The following is a 19578-nucleotide window of genomic DNA, read 5'->3' on the forward strand; positions in this document are numbered from 1 at the left end:
TCACCGCCCGCCCGCACTCAGCCGGCCGCATGCCACTCTCCGGAGAGGAGCATGCTACTTGTGGCATGTGTGCCTGGGGTTGGCCATCACTGGTATATCCCATTTGGCTCAAGTGCCTTGCAGATATTTAATTGACAAGGTCAATACAGATGAGGAAGACTATTCTACTGACCTTAATAACTGTACCATTCAGAAAAATCTATAGTACCCTCATCATCAAGGTTTCTGCTTAGAAGTTTATTCAATGTGCTTGTATTTTTTTTAAAAAAGAACTTTTAAAATTCAGTCTTCAATTTGTCTTTCCCCAGTTTGATCCAGTGCCCCTTGTCCAACTGTTTTACCTTGAAGTAGTGTTCTACATTTAGCTTTTAGCTATAATGTTTACTATCTTACATACTTCTATTATTTACTGTTTCAATCACCTTTTAAGGCTGAACAGCTGATGTTTCCCCAGTCTCTGTTTATAACTTAATCCTCTGACACTAGCATCAGTTTTGTTGCTCTTCTCTGCACTACCTACAGGGCTTGAATATCTTCCCTTGTGTTTCAGTGACCAAAACGGGAGATAGTTGTCGAGGTGCAGTCTGACCAGTGCACAGTACAGTTTTAGCATAGAATCTTCCAACTTATACTCTACTGATGTAGCAATATCGTTCAGAATTTCATGTACTTTGTTTGCTGCTGCACAATGACTGGACGTGTTAAATACTGAATCCTCCAACACTTCGACATCTCCTTCAACTTCACTCTTTTAATGTTTTCATAACGTGCACTTTACTGGCTTATTTACTCAAAAATAATATACTCCCCATTATTGTCAAAAACCCTATTTAGCAACGATGTTCCAGAAATATAAGAACATAAGAAATAGGAGCAGGAGTAGGCCAATCGGCCCCTCGAGCCTGCTCCGCCATTCAATAAGATCATGGCTGATCTGATCCCAACCACAAATCTAAAGAACACAAGAAGTAGGAGCAGGACCCGGCCACTCAGCCCCTGGGCCCTCTCCGCCACCCACAGGGCATTCACCAATCCGAACTCAGCTTCATGTCCAATTTCCTGCCCGCTCCCCATAACCCCTAATTCCCTTTACTTCCAGAAAACTGTCTATTTCTGTTTTAAATTTATCTAATGATGTAGCTTCCACAGCTTCCTGGGGCAGCAAATTCCACAGACCTACTACCCTCTGAGTGAAGAAGTTTCTCCTCATCTCAGTTTTGAAAGAGCAGCCCCTTATTCTAAGATTATGCCCCCTAGTTCTAGTTTCACCCATCTTTGGGAACATCCTTACTGCATCCACCCGATCAAGCCCCTTCACAATCTTATATGTTTCAATAAGATCGCCTCTCATTCTTCTGAACTCCAATGAGTAGAGTCCCAATCTACTCAACCTCTCCTCATATGTCCGCCCCCTCATCCCCGGGATTAACCGAGTGAACCTTCTTTGTACTGCCTCGAGAGCAAGTATGTCTTTTCTTAAGTGTGGAGACCAAAACTGTATGCAGTATTCCAGGTGCGGTCTCACCAATACCTTATATAACTGCAGCAATACCTCCCTGTTTATATATTCTATCCCCCTAGCAATAAAAGCCAACATTCCGTTGGCTTTCTTGATCACCTGCTGCACCTGCATACTAACTTTTTGATTTTCTTGCACTAGGACCCCCAGATCCCTTTGTACTGCAGTACTTTCCAGTCTCTCGCCATTAAGAAAATAACTTGCTCTCTGATTTTTCCTGCCAAAGTGCATAACCTCACATTTTCCAATATTATATTGCATCTGCCAAATCTCCGCCCACTCACCCAGCCTGTCTATATCCCCTTGCAGGTTTTTTATGTCCTCCTCACTCTCTACTTTCCCTCCCATCTTTGTATCATCTGCAAATTTTGATATGTTGCACTCGGTCCCCTCCTCCAAATCGTTAATATAGATTGTAAAGAGTTGGGGACCCAGCACCGACCCCTGTGGAACACCACAGGTTACTGGTTGCCAGTCCGAGAATGAACCATTTATCCCAACTCTCTGCTTCCTGTTCGATAACCAATCCTCCACCCATGCCAGAATATTACCCCCAATCCCGTGATTTTTTATCTTAAGTAATAATCTTTTATGTGGCACCTTGTCGAATGCCTTCTGGAAGTCTAAATACACTATGTCCACTGGTTCCCCTTTATCCACCCTGTACGTTATATCCTCAAAGAACTCAAGCAAATTTGTCAGACATGACTTCCCCTTCATAAAGCCATGCTGACTTTGTCCTATTAAATTATGCTTATCTAAATGTTCCGTTACTGTCTCCTTAATAATAGACTCCAAAATTTCACCCACCACAGATGTTAGGCTAACTGGCCTATAATTTCCAGCCTTCTGCCTACTACCCTTTTTAAATAACGGTGTTACATTAGCAGTTTTCCAATCTGCCGGGACCTCTCCTGAGTCCAGGGAATTTTGGAAAACTATCACCAAAGCATCCACAATCCCTACTGCCACTTCCCTCAAGACCCTAGGATGTAAGCCATCAGGTCCAGGGGATTTATCCGCTTTGAGTCCCATTATTTTACTGAGTACCATCTCCTGAGTGATTTTAATCGTATTTAGCTCCTCCCCCCGGAGAGCCCCCTGTTTGTCCAGTGTTGGGATATTCTTAGTGTCCTCTACCGTAAAGACTGAAACAAAATATTTGTTCAGCATTTTTGCCATCTCCATGTTTCCCACCATTAATTTCCCGGTTTCATCCTCTAAAGGGCCTACGTTTGCCTTAGCCACCCTTTTTCTTTTTATATAACTGTAGAAACTCTTGCTATCTGTTTTTATATTTTTTGCTAATTTCTTTTCATAATCTAACTTCCCTTTCTTAATCAATCCTTTAATTACTTTTTGCTGTCTTTTGAAGACTTCCCAATCTTCTATCCTCCCACTAAGTTTGGCTACCTTATATGTCCTTGTTTTTAGTCGGATACTATCCTTGATTTCGTTACTTAGCCACGGATGGCTGTCACTTCTTTTACACCCTTTTTTCCTCAGTGGAATATATTTATTTTGAAAGTTGTAAAATAACTCCTTAAATGAACACCACTGCTCATGTACCGTCTTACCCTTTAATCTATTTTCCCAGTCCACTTTAATCAATTCCGCTCTCATACCATCATAGTCTCCTTTATTCAAGCTCAGTACGCTTGTTTGAGAATCAACCTTCTCACCCTCTAACTGGATATGGAATTCAACCATGTTGTGGTCACTCATTCCAAGGGGATCCTTAACTAGGACATTATTAATTAATCCTGACTCATTACACAGGACCAGGTCCAAGGTTGCCTGCCCCCTTGTAGGATCAGTTACATACTGCTCAAGAAATCCATCCCTGATGCACTCAATGAACTCTTCCTCAAGGCTGCCCTGCCCAATTTGATTTGTCCAGTTAATATGATAGTTAAAATCCCCCATAATTATAGCTGTTCCCTTATTACATGCCCCGACTATTTCCTGATTAATACTTCTTCCAGCAGAGTTGCAACTATTAGGAGGCCTATGTACTACGCCCACTAGTGTTTTTTTCCCCTTATTATTCCTTATCTCTACCCAAACTGTTTCATTATCTTGATGCTTTGTCCCAATATCATTTATCTGTATTACAGTGATTCCTTCCTTTATTAACATAGCCACCCCACCTCCCCTTCCTTCCTGCCTGTCCTTCCTGATTGTTAAATACCCTGGCATATTTAATTCCCAGTCGTTGTCACCCTGCAGCCATGTTTCTGTAATGGCCACAAGATCATACCCATACGTAGTTATTTGTGCCGTTAACTCGTCCATTTTGTTACGAATGCTACGTGCATTCAGATAAAGAACTTTCAAATCTGTTTTGTAACACTTAATTCCTGCTTTTTCCTTTTTTAACACTTTACCTATTACTCCATACCTTCTGTCCCTTCCTGATACGCTTTCCTCTGTCTCCCTGCTCAGGTTCCCAACCCCCTGCCACTTTAGTTTAAACCCTCCCCAACAGCACTAGCAAACACTCCTCCTAGGACAGCGGTCCCGGCCCTGCCCAGGTGCAGACCGTCCGGTTTGTACTGGTCCCACCTCTCCCAGAACCGTTTCCAGTGTCCCAGGAATTTGAATCCCTCCCCCTTGCACCATTCCTCTAGCCACGTAGTCATTTGAAATAGCCTCCTATTTCTACTCTGACTAGCACGTGGCACTGGCAGCAATCCTGAGATTACTACCTTTGAGGTCCTATTTTTTAATTTACCTCCTAACTCCCTATATTCTGCTTTTAGGACCTCATCCCCTTTTTTACCTATATCGTTGGTGCCGATGTGCACCACGACAGCTGGCTGTTCGCCCTCTCCCTCCAAAATGTTCTGTAGCCGCTCCGAGACGTCCTTGATCCTTGCACCAGGGAGGCAACACACCATCCTGGAGTCTCGGTTGCGGCCGCAGAAACGCCTGTCTATTCCCCTTACAATTGAGTCCCCTATCACTATAGCTCTTCCACTCATTTTCCTCCCAGCCTGTGCAGCAGAGCCACCCGTGGTGCCAGGAAGTTGGCTGCTGCTGCCGCCTTCCCCTGATAAGTCATCCCCCCCAACAGCATCCAAAGTGGCATATCTGTTTGAGAGGGGGATGGCCACAGGGGACCCCTGCACTACCTGCCTGCACCTCTTACTCTTCCTGGTGGTCACCCATTCACTTCCTGCCTGTATACCCTTTACCTGCGGTGTGACCAACTCGCTAAACGTGCTATCCACGTGTTTCTCTGCATCGCGGATGCTCCACAGTGAATCCACCCGCAGCTCCAGCTCCGAGATATGATCGGTCAGTAGCTGCAGGTGGACACACTTCCCGCACACATGGTCGGCAGGGACACTGGTAGTGTCCATGACTTCCCACATCTTGCAGGAGGGGCATATCACGGGTGCGAGGTCTGCTGCCATGACTTGCCTTAGCTTAGTTACCCCTTTTAAATTACGTTGAAATTCGAAAATGTTAACTATACTAGGGACCTTGGTTCACTAAAAAAAAACACTACCTGCTATAAAAGCTGCAGACCTTCCCTTTCTTATTACTTTACTTACAGTAAAACGGTAGAAATACTCACCTGAACCTACTCACCAATCAGCTGCCTCCCCTGTGCCGCGTCACTTTCTGACTGGTGACGTCACCCCGAACTGCCGCTGGTCTCAGAGTCTCGCTCTCAGAGTAAGCTCTGGTCTCGCTCTTTCCCGCCGCTCACTGACTGAACTCTCGCTCTCTCCGCGCTGTTTATATCCCCGCTCTGGTCTCGCTCTTTCCCGCCGCTCACCGACTGAACTCTCGCTCTCTCCGCGCTGTTTTTATCCCCGCTCTGGTCTCGCTCTTTCCCGCCGCTCACCGACTGAACTCTCGCTCTCTCCGCGCTGTTTTTATCCCCGCTCTGGTCTCGCTCTTTCCCGCCGCTCACCGACTATATAATGTACTCTTAGGAGTGCCAAGTTGAAATGTAAGGGTCAATGAAAAAAAATCACCTTAGCTCTCATTAAAATTGAAAAAGGAATTAACTTTTTTTTTTATTTACAATAAAATTTTTATACATATATATTTTGAGGCATTCTTTAAATTTCTCACACATTATACTCACAATTTATAGTAATATGCACCAAAACCCTTCGGTAAGGCTGTTAAGGTGTCTACAAGAGAGTTGCCTGATAAAAATATTGGTTATAGCAGCACAAAGAAGCAATTCACAATCAGGCCATTTCCATAACATCACCAGGTATCTATAGAATTCAAGATATGGGTGACCAGATGCTGTAGTGATTTAGAAATATGACTGCCTTTTCATCTCTGGGCCCGTGGTTCAAACCCAGCTGAGACTGATGGGATGAAAATCTCCTTTCTCTGGACTGGAAAGTTCCTAAGTGAAATGCGCCTGGAATTTCTACACACAAAGGGTTGTAGAAGTTTGGAACTCTCTTCCGCAAACGGCAATTGATACTAGCTCAATTGCTAAATTTAAATCTGAGATAGAAAGCCTTTTGGCAACCAAAGGTATTAATGGATATGGGCCAAAGGCAGGTATATGGAGTTAGATCACAGATCAGCCATGATCTTATCAAATGGCGGAGCAGGCACGAGGGGCTGAATGGCCTACTCCTGTTCCTATGTTCCTAATTAGTCTTAATCCAGTTCCTACTGGGTCAAAAAAAACATCCAGTATGAAACTCCATGACTGACACTAAATGTTACACTGTCGTAGGGGATGTTCTGAGGCTGGGGTTAAGGCACATGGAGAGAAGTATTCCTCTGGTCACTGTGTGTAATGCCATTGAACCTACGTTTGTAAAGATTTCCTAAACACTATTTTCATGGAAACACAACCACTTTGTTAAAGGACAGTTTGATGTGTGTTGAACTTTGATGTACACAAATTGGCTGTCTGGAAAACAGAGACCATACGTCATAAGTGATCCATTGGATTTAAAATGTTTTGGGATGTCCTGAGGATGTGATAAGGTGCTAAATAAATTCTTTATCATGGTGTAGATGTTGACAGCAGAACAGATGTGTAATGCTGTTATACAAATGGCCCAAATCTATCTTAACAAATAGATAATCCCTATTCACACAGCAATGTCATGAGCGGAGTAAAAATTGCATCTGGGATGAATGGTCACGACACTTAAAATAGAAAACCAATGTTTCAATTCAACGTGACTTTTATTCCCAGTTTTCTACTCGACACTCTGCTGAAGGAGATTTCTCCACCCCCCTGCCAAGTTTTAACAAGGCGCTGTTCCAAACACAGCGCCATACAAGCAAATGTCACTTTGTCCTTGAGCGCTGCAATGCAAGAGGGCATGTGACATGAATAGAAAATTCCGGGAGTTTTGGAATATTCTGAATTCTCAACCTAACACTGGTATAAGCTGAGTAACATTTACCGTAGTAAATATTTCATAATGCCCTCTTAACAAATAAGTTTACAGTAGCATTTAATGAGGACAGTGATATTTCACAGAGCTAACAGCAACACTACAGAGATTAATGCTGGCGTTAAGGGTAACCGTGCCATGATGTTTCATGTTCTGATGTGGTATTTCTGAAATGACAAACACCGTGGCCACCTCCAAGTGTGGGCCTATGAACTTTTGAGGGAGCAAGGCTGTCAGTGGTTTAATGCCATTCTATCCTCTCATCTGAAGGAGACTTGATTGAGGAAAATACCTCAAGAGAGAGTAAAATAGAAGATATCCACATGGAGAAAATAGTATGTTCAAAAGTCCGTAGTTAAGAATTGAATAAAACCCACAAATTAAACAGAACTAGCAACTATCCAACTCAGCATTATAATAAATGTTTATGTAATAAAAATAAAGAGACAAAACTATTGGAATTAAAACACTGAACTCAACTTTCTTGTTATGACTTGAATTGAATAAATTACAGTGGCACCTCCATTGTCCATGCTCCAATTACCCACCTTGCTGATCAGCCACATGCCTTGTGGTCTCTTGGCTATGAACTAGTTCAGTATCTGCTATGAGCCCTCAGCCTGACTTTGTTCAGTTGCAGGCTGCAACCTCTTATTCCTATCTCTCTCTGCCCATAGTTAATGTCCTGCTCCCCACACTCTCTCTTGTTTGAGCCACTACTCCTTCGTCTCACATTTGGAAACTCTCAATTATTCACCAATTTCCACTCCTCTGGATGGTCACTTTATATTTTCTACTGTATTGTGCATAGGTTGTCAGTACTTTGTAGTGGGATGTTATCAAAACGGAGAACTTATAGTTTTGTTAATATAATGAAATTCATTAAGGATATAAAATCTTGGGATTAAAATTAAACCAGCTAACTGCACCCCAAATTGAGTTCAATGTAAAGTTAGATTAAGCCCACTTGATCTGCTTTCTAGCAAAGCTGATGTATCCTCAGCAGACCACTAATATGCCCCTTATCAGATTACCCGAGCCAAAAAGAGACAAGACATACTGTCATGTGACATTTCTCCTGGATCTCAATCACCTTCTGTTTAAAGCACTCTATGGTACTCTCAAACTCACTCAAGTTTCCTCCATCACCATTCAGTATATTGCATGCAGCATTCTGTAAATGTTGCTTAATGTCACCCTTTCATCATGGCTTTGATTGGTCTGATCTCCCTCCAGTTGGTCTCCCTTTTCTGCCATTTTAGATGACTTGTTGGAACCCATTCAAGTCCAGCTCACCTTTTCTTTTGTCTTCTGGTAAACCCACTCAATGAACATTGCTATCTGGTTTCTTTCAACTTTTTTGCTCCTTACCCCCAATCAGTTCACATTCCTTTTGGACATTTGATTTTAAATATATCTAAACTGATGCCTCAAAACTTTGTGCATGCCCATTCTAACGACTGGATACCAGAGGTAGGATCATCAGTATCTTCAATGTTCTTAACTTTTCATTCTGTCAATTGTCATGTTCTTTCCTCAAGATCTTCCAATGTCAATTGTTTTTTGACTCAACTTTGTACTGTGTTAAAAAGTCTGGAAATGGAACAATCTTTCTCAACACCACCAACTAGCCCAAATGAATGACATACCAATTCTGGCTAGCCAGAGTAAACAGGACCCATTAGCAAGACATGTCATCAAGCTAACTCCGGTTCCTGGTTTAGACTACAGATATAATAAAAGTAGGTAATTATTTCGGAAAGAAGTTAGCTTGTTTTATCCATATACTGAATAACTGGTAAATATCTTAATCATGGATTCTTCAGTCACAAGGATACACTCACAAAAGGCTCAACATAGTCTGTGACCCATAATCTTAATTTCTCATTACAATTACTGAATACATTGTTGCTCACAGTATTAAATGTGTGTGTGCATTGTTCAGAGTGTCCATATGGTGGCCAGCTTCTATGGTATCAGGCACATCAGGGCTGTCATCTTAGAGAACATAGGCAAATTATGACTCTTAAAAGGTTCAAAATCCACCAGTAACTGTAGTAGAAACTGCAACTGAAATAAATACTCAAAAAACCAGTAGGCAACTGAACTACCATAAAAAATTCCAGATGATGGTCACCAAGCTTCCAGTGAATATGGCATCAGGGATTCGGCTGAAAAAAAAAAATCAGAATGAAGCAGTGCTTGGAGAATGTTCTGGAGATAAAAAATGGAAAGTTTTCTTTGAGCACTGGTTTCAGATGCAGGATGGGGAAGGTGGTTTGTGCTGACGCCCCAACATCCTTTCCATACACTTGGCACTCGTCTCTGCTAACACGTTGTGTGATTGGTCTGTATGGAATTGTCTGAACAGATGTTCGATTCTTTTATCATCTTTCTCTTTAATTTAAACATATCTGAGATGTGAAACGCCTGGAAGAAAAGAATATAACAATGATCACTTTCACCATTAGTGGCTAAATCACCTCTCAGACCTTCGGACCTAACTACAAATGAATTGGACTCAAATCAGTCAGGCCAACAGTGCCAGGGCCTTTCCTATGGTTGGCTTAGTTCTGCCGTAATTCTATTTCAGGTCCAAGACCCAGGACAATCCCACATTGTGTTATTACTACATCCATGCAGAGGACATTAGGTCTAAAGAGGTAACAGGATGGCTCAGGAGGTGGTATCTGTTGGACTTAGATACCTTCACCAAGCTAGTGCATAATTGCATTATTAGGGCTGCAACTGTGTTTCACGATTCTGTATTAATCCAAAGATCTGCAGTGAATATCAGCAATCAAGCTTTACATACTGCTTCTCCTACCTCAAGAACTTTTTCCAGACTGTGCTGTTACCTGGAATGCTGTCCCTTATATGCAATGCAATGAAGCATCACCTGCTGTATTAGGAAGAATTAAGCCATTGTTTCCAGCCCCACCAAAAACTCCACACTCTTGCCATGGATTCCATCCCCATCTCTGGCTGCTCATTCAGGCTGCAAGCAACTTCAACATCCTGTTCAACCAAGAGCTGAGCTTCAAAGTCCACATCCTATCCAAAAGCAAGATTACTTATTTCCACCTCCACCCCATCTTACACTTGCTGCTGCCAAAACCCTTAACAATGCCTTTAACTTGACTTCTCCAATACCCTCCTTGCTGCGATTCCGTCCTCCACCCCCTGTAATCTCCAATTCATCCAAAACTCCTCTGCCTACATCCTGTCCCACGCTAAGCCCCATTCATCCATCACCCCCATCCTTACTGACTTACATTGATTTCCTTTCCCCAAATGGATTGAATTTAAGAACACTGTCTATGAATCCCTCCACATCTTCACCCCACCCTAGCTCTACAGCCTTCTTCAGCCCTAAATCCCATCCAAAGGTGTCTGTCCTCTTACCCTGACCTCCTGAGGATATTCCCCTCTGTCTGCTTCACCTTTTGATGACAAAATCTTCAGCCATACTCTTTGGAACTCCCTCCATCTCCTCCCTCTCCCCCCCACCCCCCCCCCAATCTTTAAAAGCCTTCTGAAAACACAGCTTTCGGTTACCTCTCCTAACTCTCCTGAAAGGGCTCGACATTCGTTCCTTTAATCCTCTATGAAATGCCATGGGACATTTTTCTACATTAAAGACGCTATATAAATGCAAGTTGTTGTATCAGACTGTCGGAGTATGCATTAGGCTACAGTGTAGCTCTAGTTTTCCCCACTGCTGTAAAAATATATCCATCCATACAAACTTGCCAAGGATTCCAGTGCACCCAGCAACCAAAATGTCAAATTTACAAAAGAGCTGTCCTGACTCCAGTGGATACTAGCTCCACTCTTGTTAAATTACCTACAATACCAGGTGTGGCGCCTTCACTTCCAGAAAACATTTTGTGCTTCACAGAATTTACATTATGATTGAGAACAAATGTAAACCAGATGGATTTGAGTGAGGGAAGCTGATCTGGCATTTTGTCTGATTCTTCCAGAATGAACCCTACTGTATTCCCATTATAGCATCTAGCCATTTCTGACATTTGTGTTTTGGCCAGCCACGTGTCTGAGAGAAGCACAACCTATCAACATGCTTTAAAAGTCTTCAATTCAGGCTACTGAGAGATCAAAATAAATAAGGAGGGGTTTAGGGAGGGAATTACAGAGCATGGGACCTAGATGGCTAAAGACATGGCAATGGTGGAGCAAGGGGAAGCAGAGAATGCACAATCTCCCATAGGGACACACCCCACGTACCCAAATTCAGAGAGCTTCGGCACAGATTGGCAACGCCAAGGCTTAGGGGACCTCAAATATGTACACGGCTACTGCTGGGGTTTAAACAAGCTTATTAGAGAAGCTTCCCACAGCTTGTCCAGCTGGTACCACCCTAACAGTTAGAGCACTTGTTTGTAGGTTTATCTGGAATTCATGGGGAAGAATCACAGCCCCCAGTGAAAAAAGTGTCAAAGTATTTTTCGGGGTTTGTTTTTTCAGTGCTATTAAACATCTTGTATACCTCCAGGTGTCCTCTGAACCATCCTTTTTCAAGGCTAAAGACTCCTGGCTTGTCTGTTCACTGGGACTAGTTTCAAATCCATAGTATTTAAAATGGATATATATTTCCAGCAAATTCAGGTTATTTTAATTACTTGCCTGTTGTGCAGCATAAAACAGAACTCACAATGAGGAGCTGTAGATAAGATATACCTTACTCATGCACTGACTAACTCACTTCAACTTTGTAACTGTGAGCTACTAAACCCATGGGCCTTTCATTTTTTCCTGCCAATTTACTCCTCTCCTGAAGCACTGACCCCCTTATTGGGGTATAAGCCAGTGATGTCAGGCACCATTCTGTGCCTCAACCAACTTACCATTATTCATATGCCTACCGTGACAAGGTATTCAACAATGGAGACATTACTGCAGAGATTGATTCTATCCACCGGTGACATCCGTACATGCACACTTCCTAGCAGAGATCACTTGATACCAATCAGGGTGGAAACCAGGGATGATTTCCCAACCCAGGGTACCGAGGCCAGTTACAGCACCCCTGCTGCCGCCCTGGCACAGATCAGCTAAGTAACTCAGTGTAGATTGGTGATAGGAACTGGAACTTTCCTGGTCTGTGATATTCAACTGCTAATCTTATGGGGCTTAATCATGTATCTTCTCATACAAAAGTACGACCAAGTAGATACAATATCACAGATGCTATTAGTCTAATTTATAGACAGTGATAGATACAGAGTCAGAGCAGCATCCTAACCACTAAGGCCTCACATTGAGATTATCTTCAGTCTATTTCTTTTCTTTACAAATTTCAGAAAAATAAATATGGGAATTTAAAATGTAATTGAATTATCTAAAGGTTAGCATTTCAGTTTTAATCCTATGATACTTTATTACAAAATTACATTAAATAAAGTGTCTTGAGCAAACATTATTAGGAGAACCTCATGAGAGCAGCCACATCCCTCTACTGAACTCTATGTTGTTGGCCCTGAGCAAAGATTGCATCCCAAAGAATGTTGCAATTTGCTAGCCCGATAGCAGTACAGCTCTTCGTTGTCCTTTGGAACTTTGATGTTGAACCTCAATAACTGTGGTATGAAGCCCACAGTGATGTAGAGCAAAATCTGGTTATTGCAACGAGACCAAAATCAAGGTTTGCCTCAACCTGTGGAGGATGTTAAAGCTGCACACACAAAGTGGAGCAGAGCGAGTAGGTTGGTTTAATCTTAATCCCCCTCGAATGCATCAATCTATTTCCCTATGGTGGCCAATACAGACAGTCTTCTGTTCCACAAAACAAGTGTGATGAAAATACCCTGAATTCTGCCCCTGTAGAGCACTGTCTGACATCTGTGTCAGCCTGGAATCTAGATTCTTCACAGATCCGTAACTCCATTAAACAACATAGATGAAAACATTGCCCTGCTTCCAATTTCTGCATGGGACATTATAACCATTTGACGACAATACTGGCGAACGGATTAGGCTCACATTTCCCACTGAAAACAAATGCTATTAGATATTGTCAAAAACAACTTAACAGATTTTCTCTGTTATCCTGACATTGCGTCTCAGCAATCCTCCAGAAGACTATGCCTTTCTTTGTTACTGTGAGTTTAAATTTCTAATCCTATCTGTCTTCAGGATCTGCCTGAGTAGCAATGATCATTAGGGCAGTCGACAGCACAATGACAGAGCATTAGAGTTCTAATCCAGGGTCAGGGTACCAGCTTTAACTACTGTTCAAACTTTGCCTTCTTCGGGTGAATCACTCAGACCATTGGATGAAGCACAGGGAACACCATCTTGGGACAAGGGAAATAAAGGACATCTACTATTGACTACCCATAGAATGGCAATGATGGTGGTCTGTAACCCACCAGGTTTGATCCAGCATGGCAGATACACCAGTGAATGAATCAACTCCCCACCTTCCTCATGGAACAACTCGGTTCACATTTTGTTCCTTCTCCCAACGTGAAGGGTTATTGCAAACTACAATTGGCCTCAGCACCCTGGGATAGGGAGGGAAAAAAACACCAGGGCTCCTGCTTGTCTTCACTATCCAAAGACCCTGCTGGAAAGTGTGTATGTGCGCGCACACACATGCATAATGTTGATTGAGAATGAGTCTTGGCTGTGATTCACCTCTCCATGGTGAACAACCTACTCACACTCACTATCTCGGTTAGGATAAAAATGGCTGCTTGGCCGAGGTACTGAAGAGTGGTCGGTGAACCTGGAATCATATCCCAGCAACAGTAGATGGGAACCCTTCTTTAAAGGGACCCATCTTCTCGAGCACCAATTCATTCCCTTTGAGTCTGTTGCATAACAGGAATGACTTGTTAAAGGGACATTTTTTACTGCCAATCCCAATGGGTTCAGGCTTTTCTCCGAGGCCACAGCTGTTTTACACTGATTGCAGCAATCCTATTTCCAAATCAGTCTGGGCACGCAACAAGGTCAAGTAAGGTTCAGTGTAAAGCAGGAAAGAGTGAAGAAGGTTTTTCACAATATTCCTACAGTCTGGACTAGTTACTCGTAATTGGAAACCACGAGGTTTAGTCTCTGCAAAGAATTGAGTCATTGTAATATAATTGTCAAGTGACAAGCTTTTTAATTTCAGGCAATAATTTCTACACTTATCGGAAGCTACTAAATGCTGGCATCGCTCTCAAATTATACTATTAGTATAATCAAAGATAGCAGTTCTCTCCATATTTTCACTGTATAGACATTTGTTAAGAGATTTCCTTGATTTACTGAAAAATATTGTAACCTGACTCTCATTCCTATCTTATGTCTTCGACAGGAGAAAGAGGAAAGAGTCTTGTTGTCTGCGTGTGAAAGTGTGAGTGGGAGAGAAAGAGTCTGAGCATGAGAGTGCGTCTGAATCTCGGTGAGAGAGTCTTTGCACATGCCTGTATCTATGAGTGTATAAATCTGTGTGTATGTGTAAGAGTTTGCATCCGAGAGAGAGAATATGGATGTGTGTCGCTGTACGTGAGAGCGTGGTTGTGTGTCTGTGCATGAATTTGGGTGTGGGTGAATGTCAGTGTGTGTGAGAGAATGTGTAATTGTGCGTGAGCGTGTGTGTGTGTATACGTATACATGTGCAAGAGCATGTCTGTGTGCCTGTGTGGTATAATGAAGAGTTTCATACCAGTACAAGGAGTTACAATCCTTGTGCTAAAAGTGCTGCAACCCGAGATACAAATAATGAGGTAGAGTACGTGCAGTGAGGAGAGGAATAAAGGCTTACAGTCAGTGATGAGTGATAGAATGAGTGGTCATTTAAGTGATAGTGAGTGAGATACACAAAGAGATGGAGAAAATGTTAGACACAGATCTAGAGATGGGGTCCAAGAAGAGGTTGAGCCCTTCTGTAGGTATGGTCCCTGAAGGTGATATTTCACACCAATGAAAATATGAGATTTCACCCTCAGAAAATATCCTTATTCAATTTGATTCCACGGTCCAACACTGCCCAAGAGTAAAATACCCGAGCCCGGGAGTGCTGATGACAAATGTGCCCTCGTGCCCACTTTACTCGTTATAATTAGAAAAAAACTATAAGAAGCAGACAAGTACAAGTGCAATACTTACAATCCAGTAGGCGATTAACGCTCCCTGCAGAAATCCCACCAGGACATCTGACGGATGGTGCCTGTAGTCTGACACACGGGAAAGTCCGGTGTAAAATGCCATCATGATTAACAGTGACTGTAGGAGCGGTCTCAGCAGTCGTGCTCCCTTCCAGGTAAACCGGGCTTCCAGATAAAACTGTGAAAGAAAAAGTATTTTTAAAGCCACCCTTCAACACTGCAATTTTTCCTGTGATGAAGGCAGACTGTTTAGTGCAGTGGTTTTTAAACTTTTTTCAGTGTTGGTACCCATTACATATACTGACACACTCCCAGGTATCCCCTGTAAATATTAACATACTCCCTAGGACCATCTACAAATATTAACACACTTCCTGGGATCCCATGCAAATACTAACATATTCTTAGGGATCTCCTGTCAATACTAATGCACTCTCAGGAACATCTACAAATATTAACATTCTCGCAGGGATCCCCTGTGAATGCTGACATTCTCTCAGAGGATTTCTACAAATACTGAAACACTCTCAAGGGTGCCTGACATGCATTAACACTCCCAGGGATTCTTTGCAAATAGTAAAACACTCATGGTCCTCCTGTAAATACTAACACACTTCTATATAATCCCCTGCAAAAATTAACACATTTGCAGGGATGTCCTGCAAATATGAACTCACTCCTTGGGACCTCCAGCAAATGCTGACAGTGCCAGGTCTCCTATCCTATCATCTGAAAGATAGTGTCAGTTACCCAAAAGGAAGCAGTTCTATCAGTGAATATATATATAGATAGATAGATAGTCAGACAGACAGACACTCTGCCCCCAGTATGACAGACTCCAGATGAATTGAAGATTGATGGATTTGCAATGAATCCTCTCATGGTCCCTTTGGGGTGCCTGGACTCCAGTTTGAAAGTACATGATTTAGAACAAGGCAGCAGTTGGCATATTACCTTTGACGCTCACACACCAGAACTGACTAAAGCAACATGTAGTTTTAGTATAGAGAGGATCTGAATGTACGAATCAGAAATCCAGGTTTAGATCTTTTAAAATGCTTCACAAAAAAAATGATTTTCTCTCACTTTTTAAACTATCCTCACGCTATGCATCGTTCTTTGGCCAGGACTGAATTCTGGAGGTGTCAGGAGGAATGAATACTCGCTCTGGAGCTTTGTTTGATTCTCTTTGGGGATCAGGGAGTATTCATATAGAATCTTCCCATAGGAGATAGCTGATAGGATAAATTGTACTTGGTCTGTGGAAGGAGCAGACTGGACAGAGTGAATATCTCAGTCACCTCTGATTGAGAAAGTGTCAGCCTAGAGCAACTGCTCAAGCCCTAGAGTAGTGCGAGTGGCCATCTTCCAGATGAGATATTAAATTGAGGCCCCGTTTGCCTATTCCAGTGGACACTGAACATTTCATTATGAGTTTTTCACATCTCCTGGCTGAGATTCCTCCCTCAACCAGTAACAAAAAACACATATTTGTGGCATTTTGCTGTGTGCAAAATGGCTGCTGCACTTCAAAGTTGCTGACTGTATGTGAAGCACTGAGTGGCATGATGATGCATGTCTCATTTTTTTCTTAGCTAGACCTTTAAATTTGTTTTCTCCCTACCTTCCTTCCAAATCCGTTAAAATGTTGTTTCCTAGCAGTTCACTTGCTAGAAATTACTCCTAGTGTCCCATGCTGGAAATATTGTTACCGTTTATAAAGTATTATTACTTCCTTGGACTTAATGGCCTAGAATATCAAACGGCAGCCCAATTATTTAAATAGATTATCGTTGGCATTCCGATCGGAAAGCCGAGGACAACATCTGAAAGCACAGCAGATCCCACACATACTGATTAATTTATAGATCAGAAAATATCTATTTTGAAAACTAAGGAAACAATTACAGAACTTGAATATCTTGAAACCATAGTGTATAATATTAGGAACAAATGAGTTTGTATGAAATTCCTCTATTTTAATGAAGCCAATAAACCTTTGGGTAAATATCACACAGCACGAGTGCAAGCCAGAAAAACTCTACAGGGGTTAGAATCACTTTGTAAAAACAAAAAGTTCCTCTCCTTTTTTTTCTTTCTTTTGCTCTGTGTTTTCCTTCTCTTCCCCCCTCTCTCAACCACACAGACATTCCATGGCAAGCTCCAGATAACTCTGCTGTGATAAACTGTCTTATGACATGCAAGCCCCTTGTCAGTCTCACGTCCTCAGATAACCAGAAATGTCTGCTTTCCACAGATCACTCATTTACAATTACTACTCAAAGCACTTTCACCAGCACATGCATCCCAGAGTTTAAAGGTCACGCTGGAATAACACAGGGGAATCGTAAACATTTTTACTGATGACCTATGTTTTAGAAGTGTAGATGTAAGGAGATGAATTCAAAGACTAGGGAAACACAGTATAACAGCTTTGATGGGACAGCAATCATTTCAAAATGCATCACAATTCATAAATCAAAATACATTTGTCATCTCCTACGGTGAGCAGGGAAATGTTCTTGGTAAGATACCTTTGGTTCTCATTCGTTGGAATGATATTCCCTTCTGAATTCAAAAGTAATAGATGCTTAGAAATGGAATTTTAAAATCATGGGATTTTATTGGTCTGAGGGACAGGTTTGTGGCTTCATGTCCCCATAATGTTTATGAAGTACTGCAAAAGAGAGGGGGTATTAACTATTACCCCCTCCCGGGTAGGTTATGGACCCCAGAGGGGTTTTCTTCAAATATATTGAGCAGTGTTAGTTTTTGTGACTGAAAAGGAAATGCTTTTCTGAGTGGCCTTCCATCTCCATGCTCTGTAAACTTCAGTTCATCCAAAACTCTGCTTGTTGTTTCCCACCCTGCACCAAGTCCCACTCGCCCATCACTCCTATGCTTACTAATCTACAAGTCCCCCAAACTATTCCAATTTAAAATTCTGATCCTCGTGTTTAAATCCTTTCATGGTAAGAGTGAGGATTTTAAAGAAGCTGGAGGAGTGGAACAAGGTGAGGTGCTGGAAGGAGAAGATGCCAGAGGAGTTGGGGGGAAAGACACCAAAGTGTAATTTGGTGATAAGGACCATGGCAGTATAGGTAGGGCAGGTTGTAGAAAGTACAGTCAAGCGGGGAGGCTTCAGTGAGTGCCATGGTGTGGCACTCACTGAAGCCATCTGTGAACCAAATTTCAATCAAAGCCATGATGTCAATGCAATCATCCACAATAAGGTTGTGGATGGCAAGGGCCTTGATCGTGAGTGAATGGACATTCTAAAGGGAAATGCAGAGAGAGGCATTAAATGTTGGTCCACTGGCAGAGTCCGAGGGGCCAATGGCAGTTGTGCTGGGTGGGAAGATCAGCGAGAAAGGAAGATGGGGCAGTTGGGGATTTTATTCGTAAGGAGACAGTGAAAGATGCCTCAATGGCTCCTCAGAGAATGCCAAGAGAGGCACAGAGGGTAGCTGTGGGCTTATCCAAGGAGGATTCAAGCCTGGGACAGCGGCAGGAGATAGGATGGCAGAGTCGTCGCGATGGGTTGCAGTAAGGATTAGGGAGAGCAAAGTACCCAATAAAAGGAGAAATGAAAGGTGTCACGAGTGAGTGACAAGAAGTGGAGGAGAAAGAAGGGCCTGAGAGAGGCCAAGAGAAAAGAAAACAACAGAACTAATGGGCTTGGGTCCAGAGCAGAAGCAAATGGTAGAGAGTATTCTGTTTACAGAGGAGAGGGAAAAGTGAGAGTAAAGACAAGAACCAAATATAGTGATGTCTAGGGAGGGTGATAGGTAAATTCACGGCATCAGTGCAGATGAGGGACGTGGCCTGAGGAACAGCTGTCGGGAGATGAGGAGCACACAAGATCAGGAGCAGCAGTAGGAACTTGAGCCGATCCAGCCCAGTCCAGCCAAGGATGACGGAGGAATTCTGAAGGATGAGCAGCCATGGGAAGCATACGGAAAGCAGCAAAGGAGAGATCATTCAGCAGTAAGGGAGCAGGGTGGGAACCAGCAGGAACAGATCAAAGCTAGCTCAGCATAGAGGGATAAATTCCCAGCAGGGGAGCAGAAAACCGAGCCCATTGAAGCAGATCAGGTACTAGAATAGAGGCAGTGCAGTAGAGAATACAGTCTCAGTAAAAGGCAATGGTGAAGGTGGTGGTCACAGTAAAGCTGAAAAAACAGTGGAGGAAAGCATTTCAGCCCAGGAGGTGGACATTTTTTTTGTCCAGGACCCAACGCAATATTGTAATTTAACTATAAAATTTTACAACCAATCTTTTCCCTTCCAGCTCATCACTTCTGCCTGCAGCAGGGTCACTCAGTCTCCGGTCAGGCCTCTCCTACAGCAGATCGAGCTCCACAGGAAGCAAGAATGCTGGCACTAGAGAGCAGTACGTGATCTACACTAAGCTTGGCTGACACTTCGAAGTCCTGTTCATGCCTGCCCCACCCTCACACCAGCCTCTAAAGAGATGAATTTTTAGCAACATCTGAAGAGCTCAAGTGTGAGGAAAGAAATAGCCTGAAAAGTTTGTGTTTTG

General features: G+C 42.7%; 1 protein-coding gene across 1 annotated transcript in view; it reads right to left on the bottom strand.

Moving 5' to 3' along the window:
• Window positions 1–5519: 5519 nt before the first annotated feature.
• Window positions 5520–19578, bottom strand: part of LOC137304491 (phospholipid phosphatase 3-like) — a 61223-nt gene continuing 47164 nt past the window's right edge. Inside the window, exons 5-6 of the mRNA XM_067973110.1 lie at window positions 15037–15213; window positions 5520–9345 (exon numbers count right to left, since the gene is read on the bottom strand). Coding sequence (XP_067829211.1) covers window positions 9244–9345; window positions 15037–15213 — 279 coding nt within the window. The 3' untranslated portion in view covers window positions 5520–9243. The remainder of the gene's footprint in view (window positions 9346–15036; window positions 15214–19578) is intronic.

Source organism: Heptranchias perlo, chromosome 37 (assembly GCF_035084215.1).
Source record: "Heptranchias perlo isolate sHepPer1 chromosome 37, sHepPer1.hap1, whole genome shotgun sequence".
Taxonomy (NCBI): Eukaryota; Metazoa; Chordata; class Chondrichthyes; order Hexanchiformes; family Hexanchidae; genus Heptranchias; species Heptranchias perlo.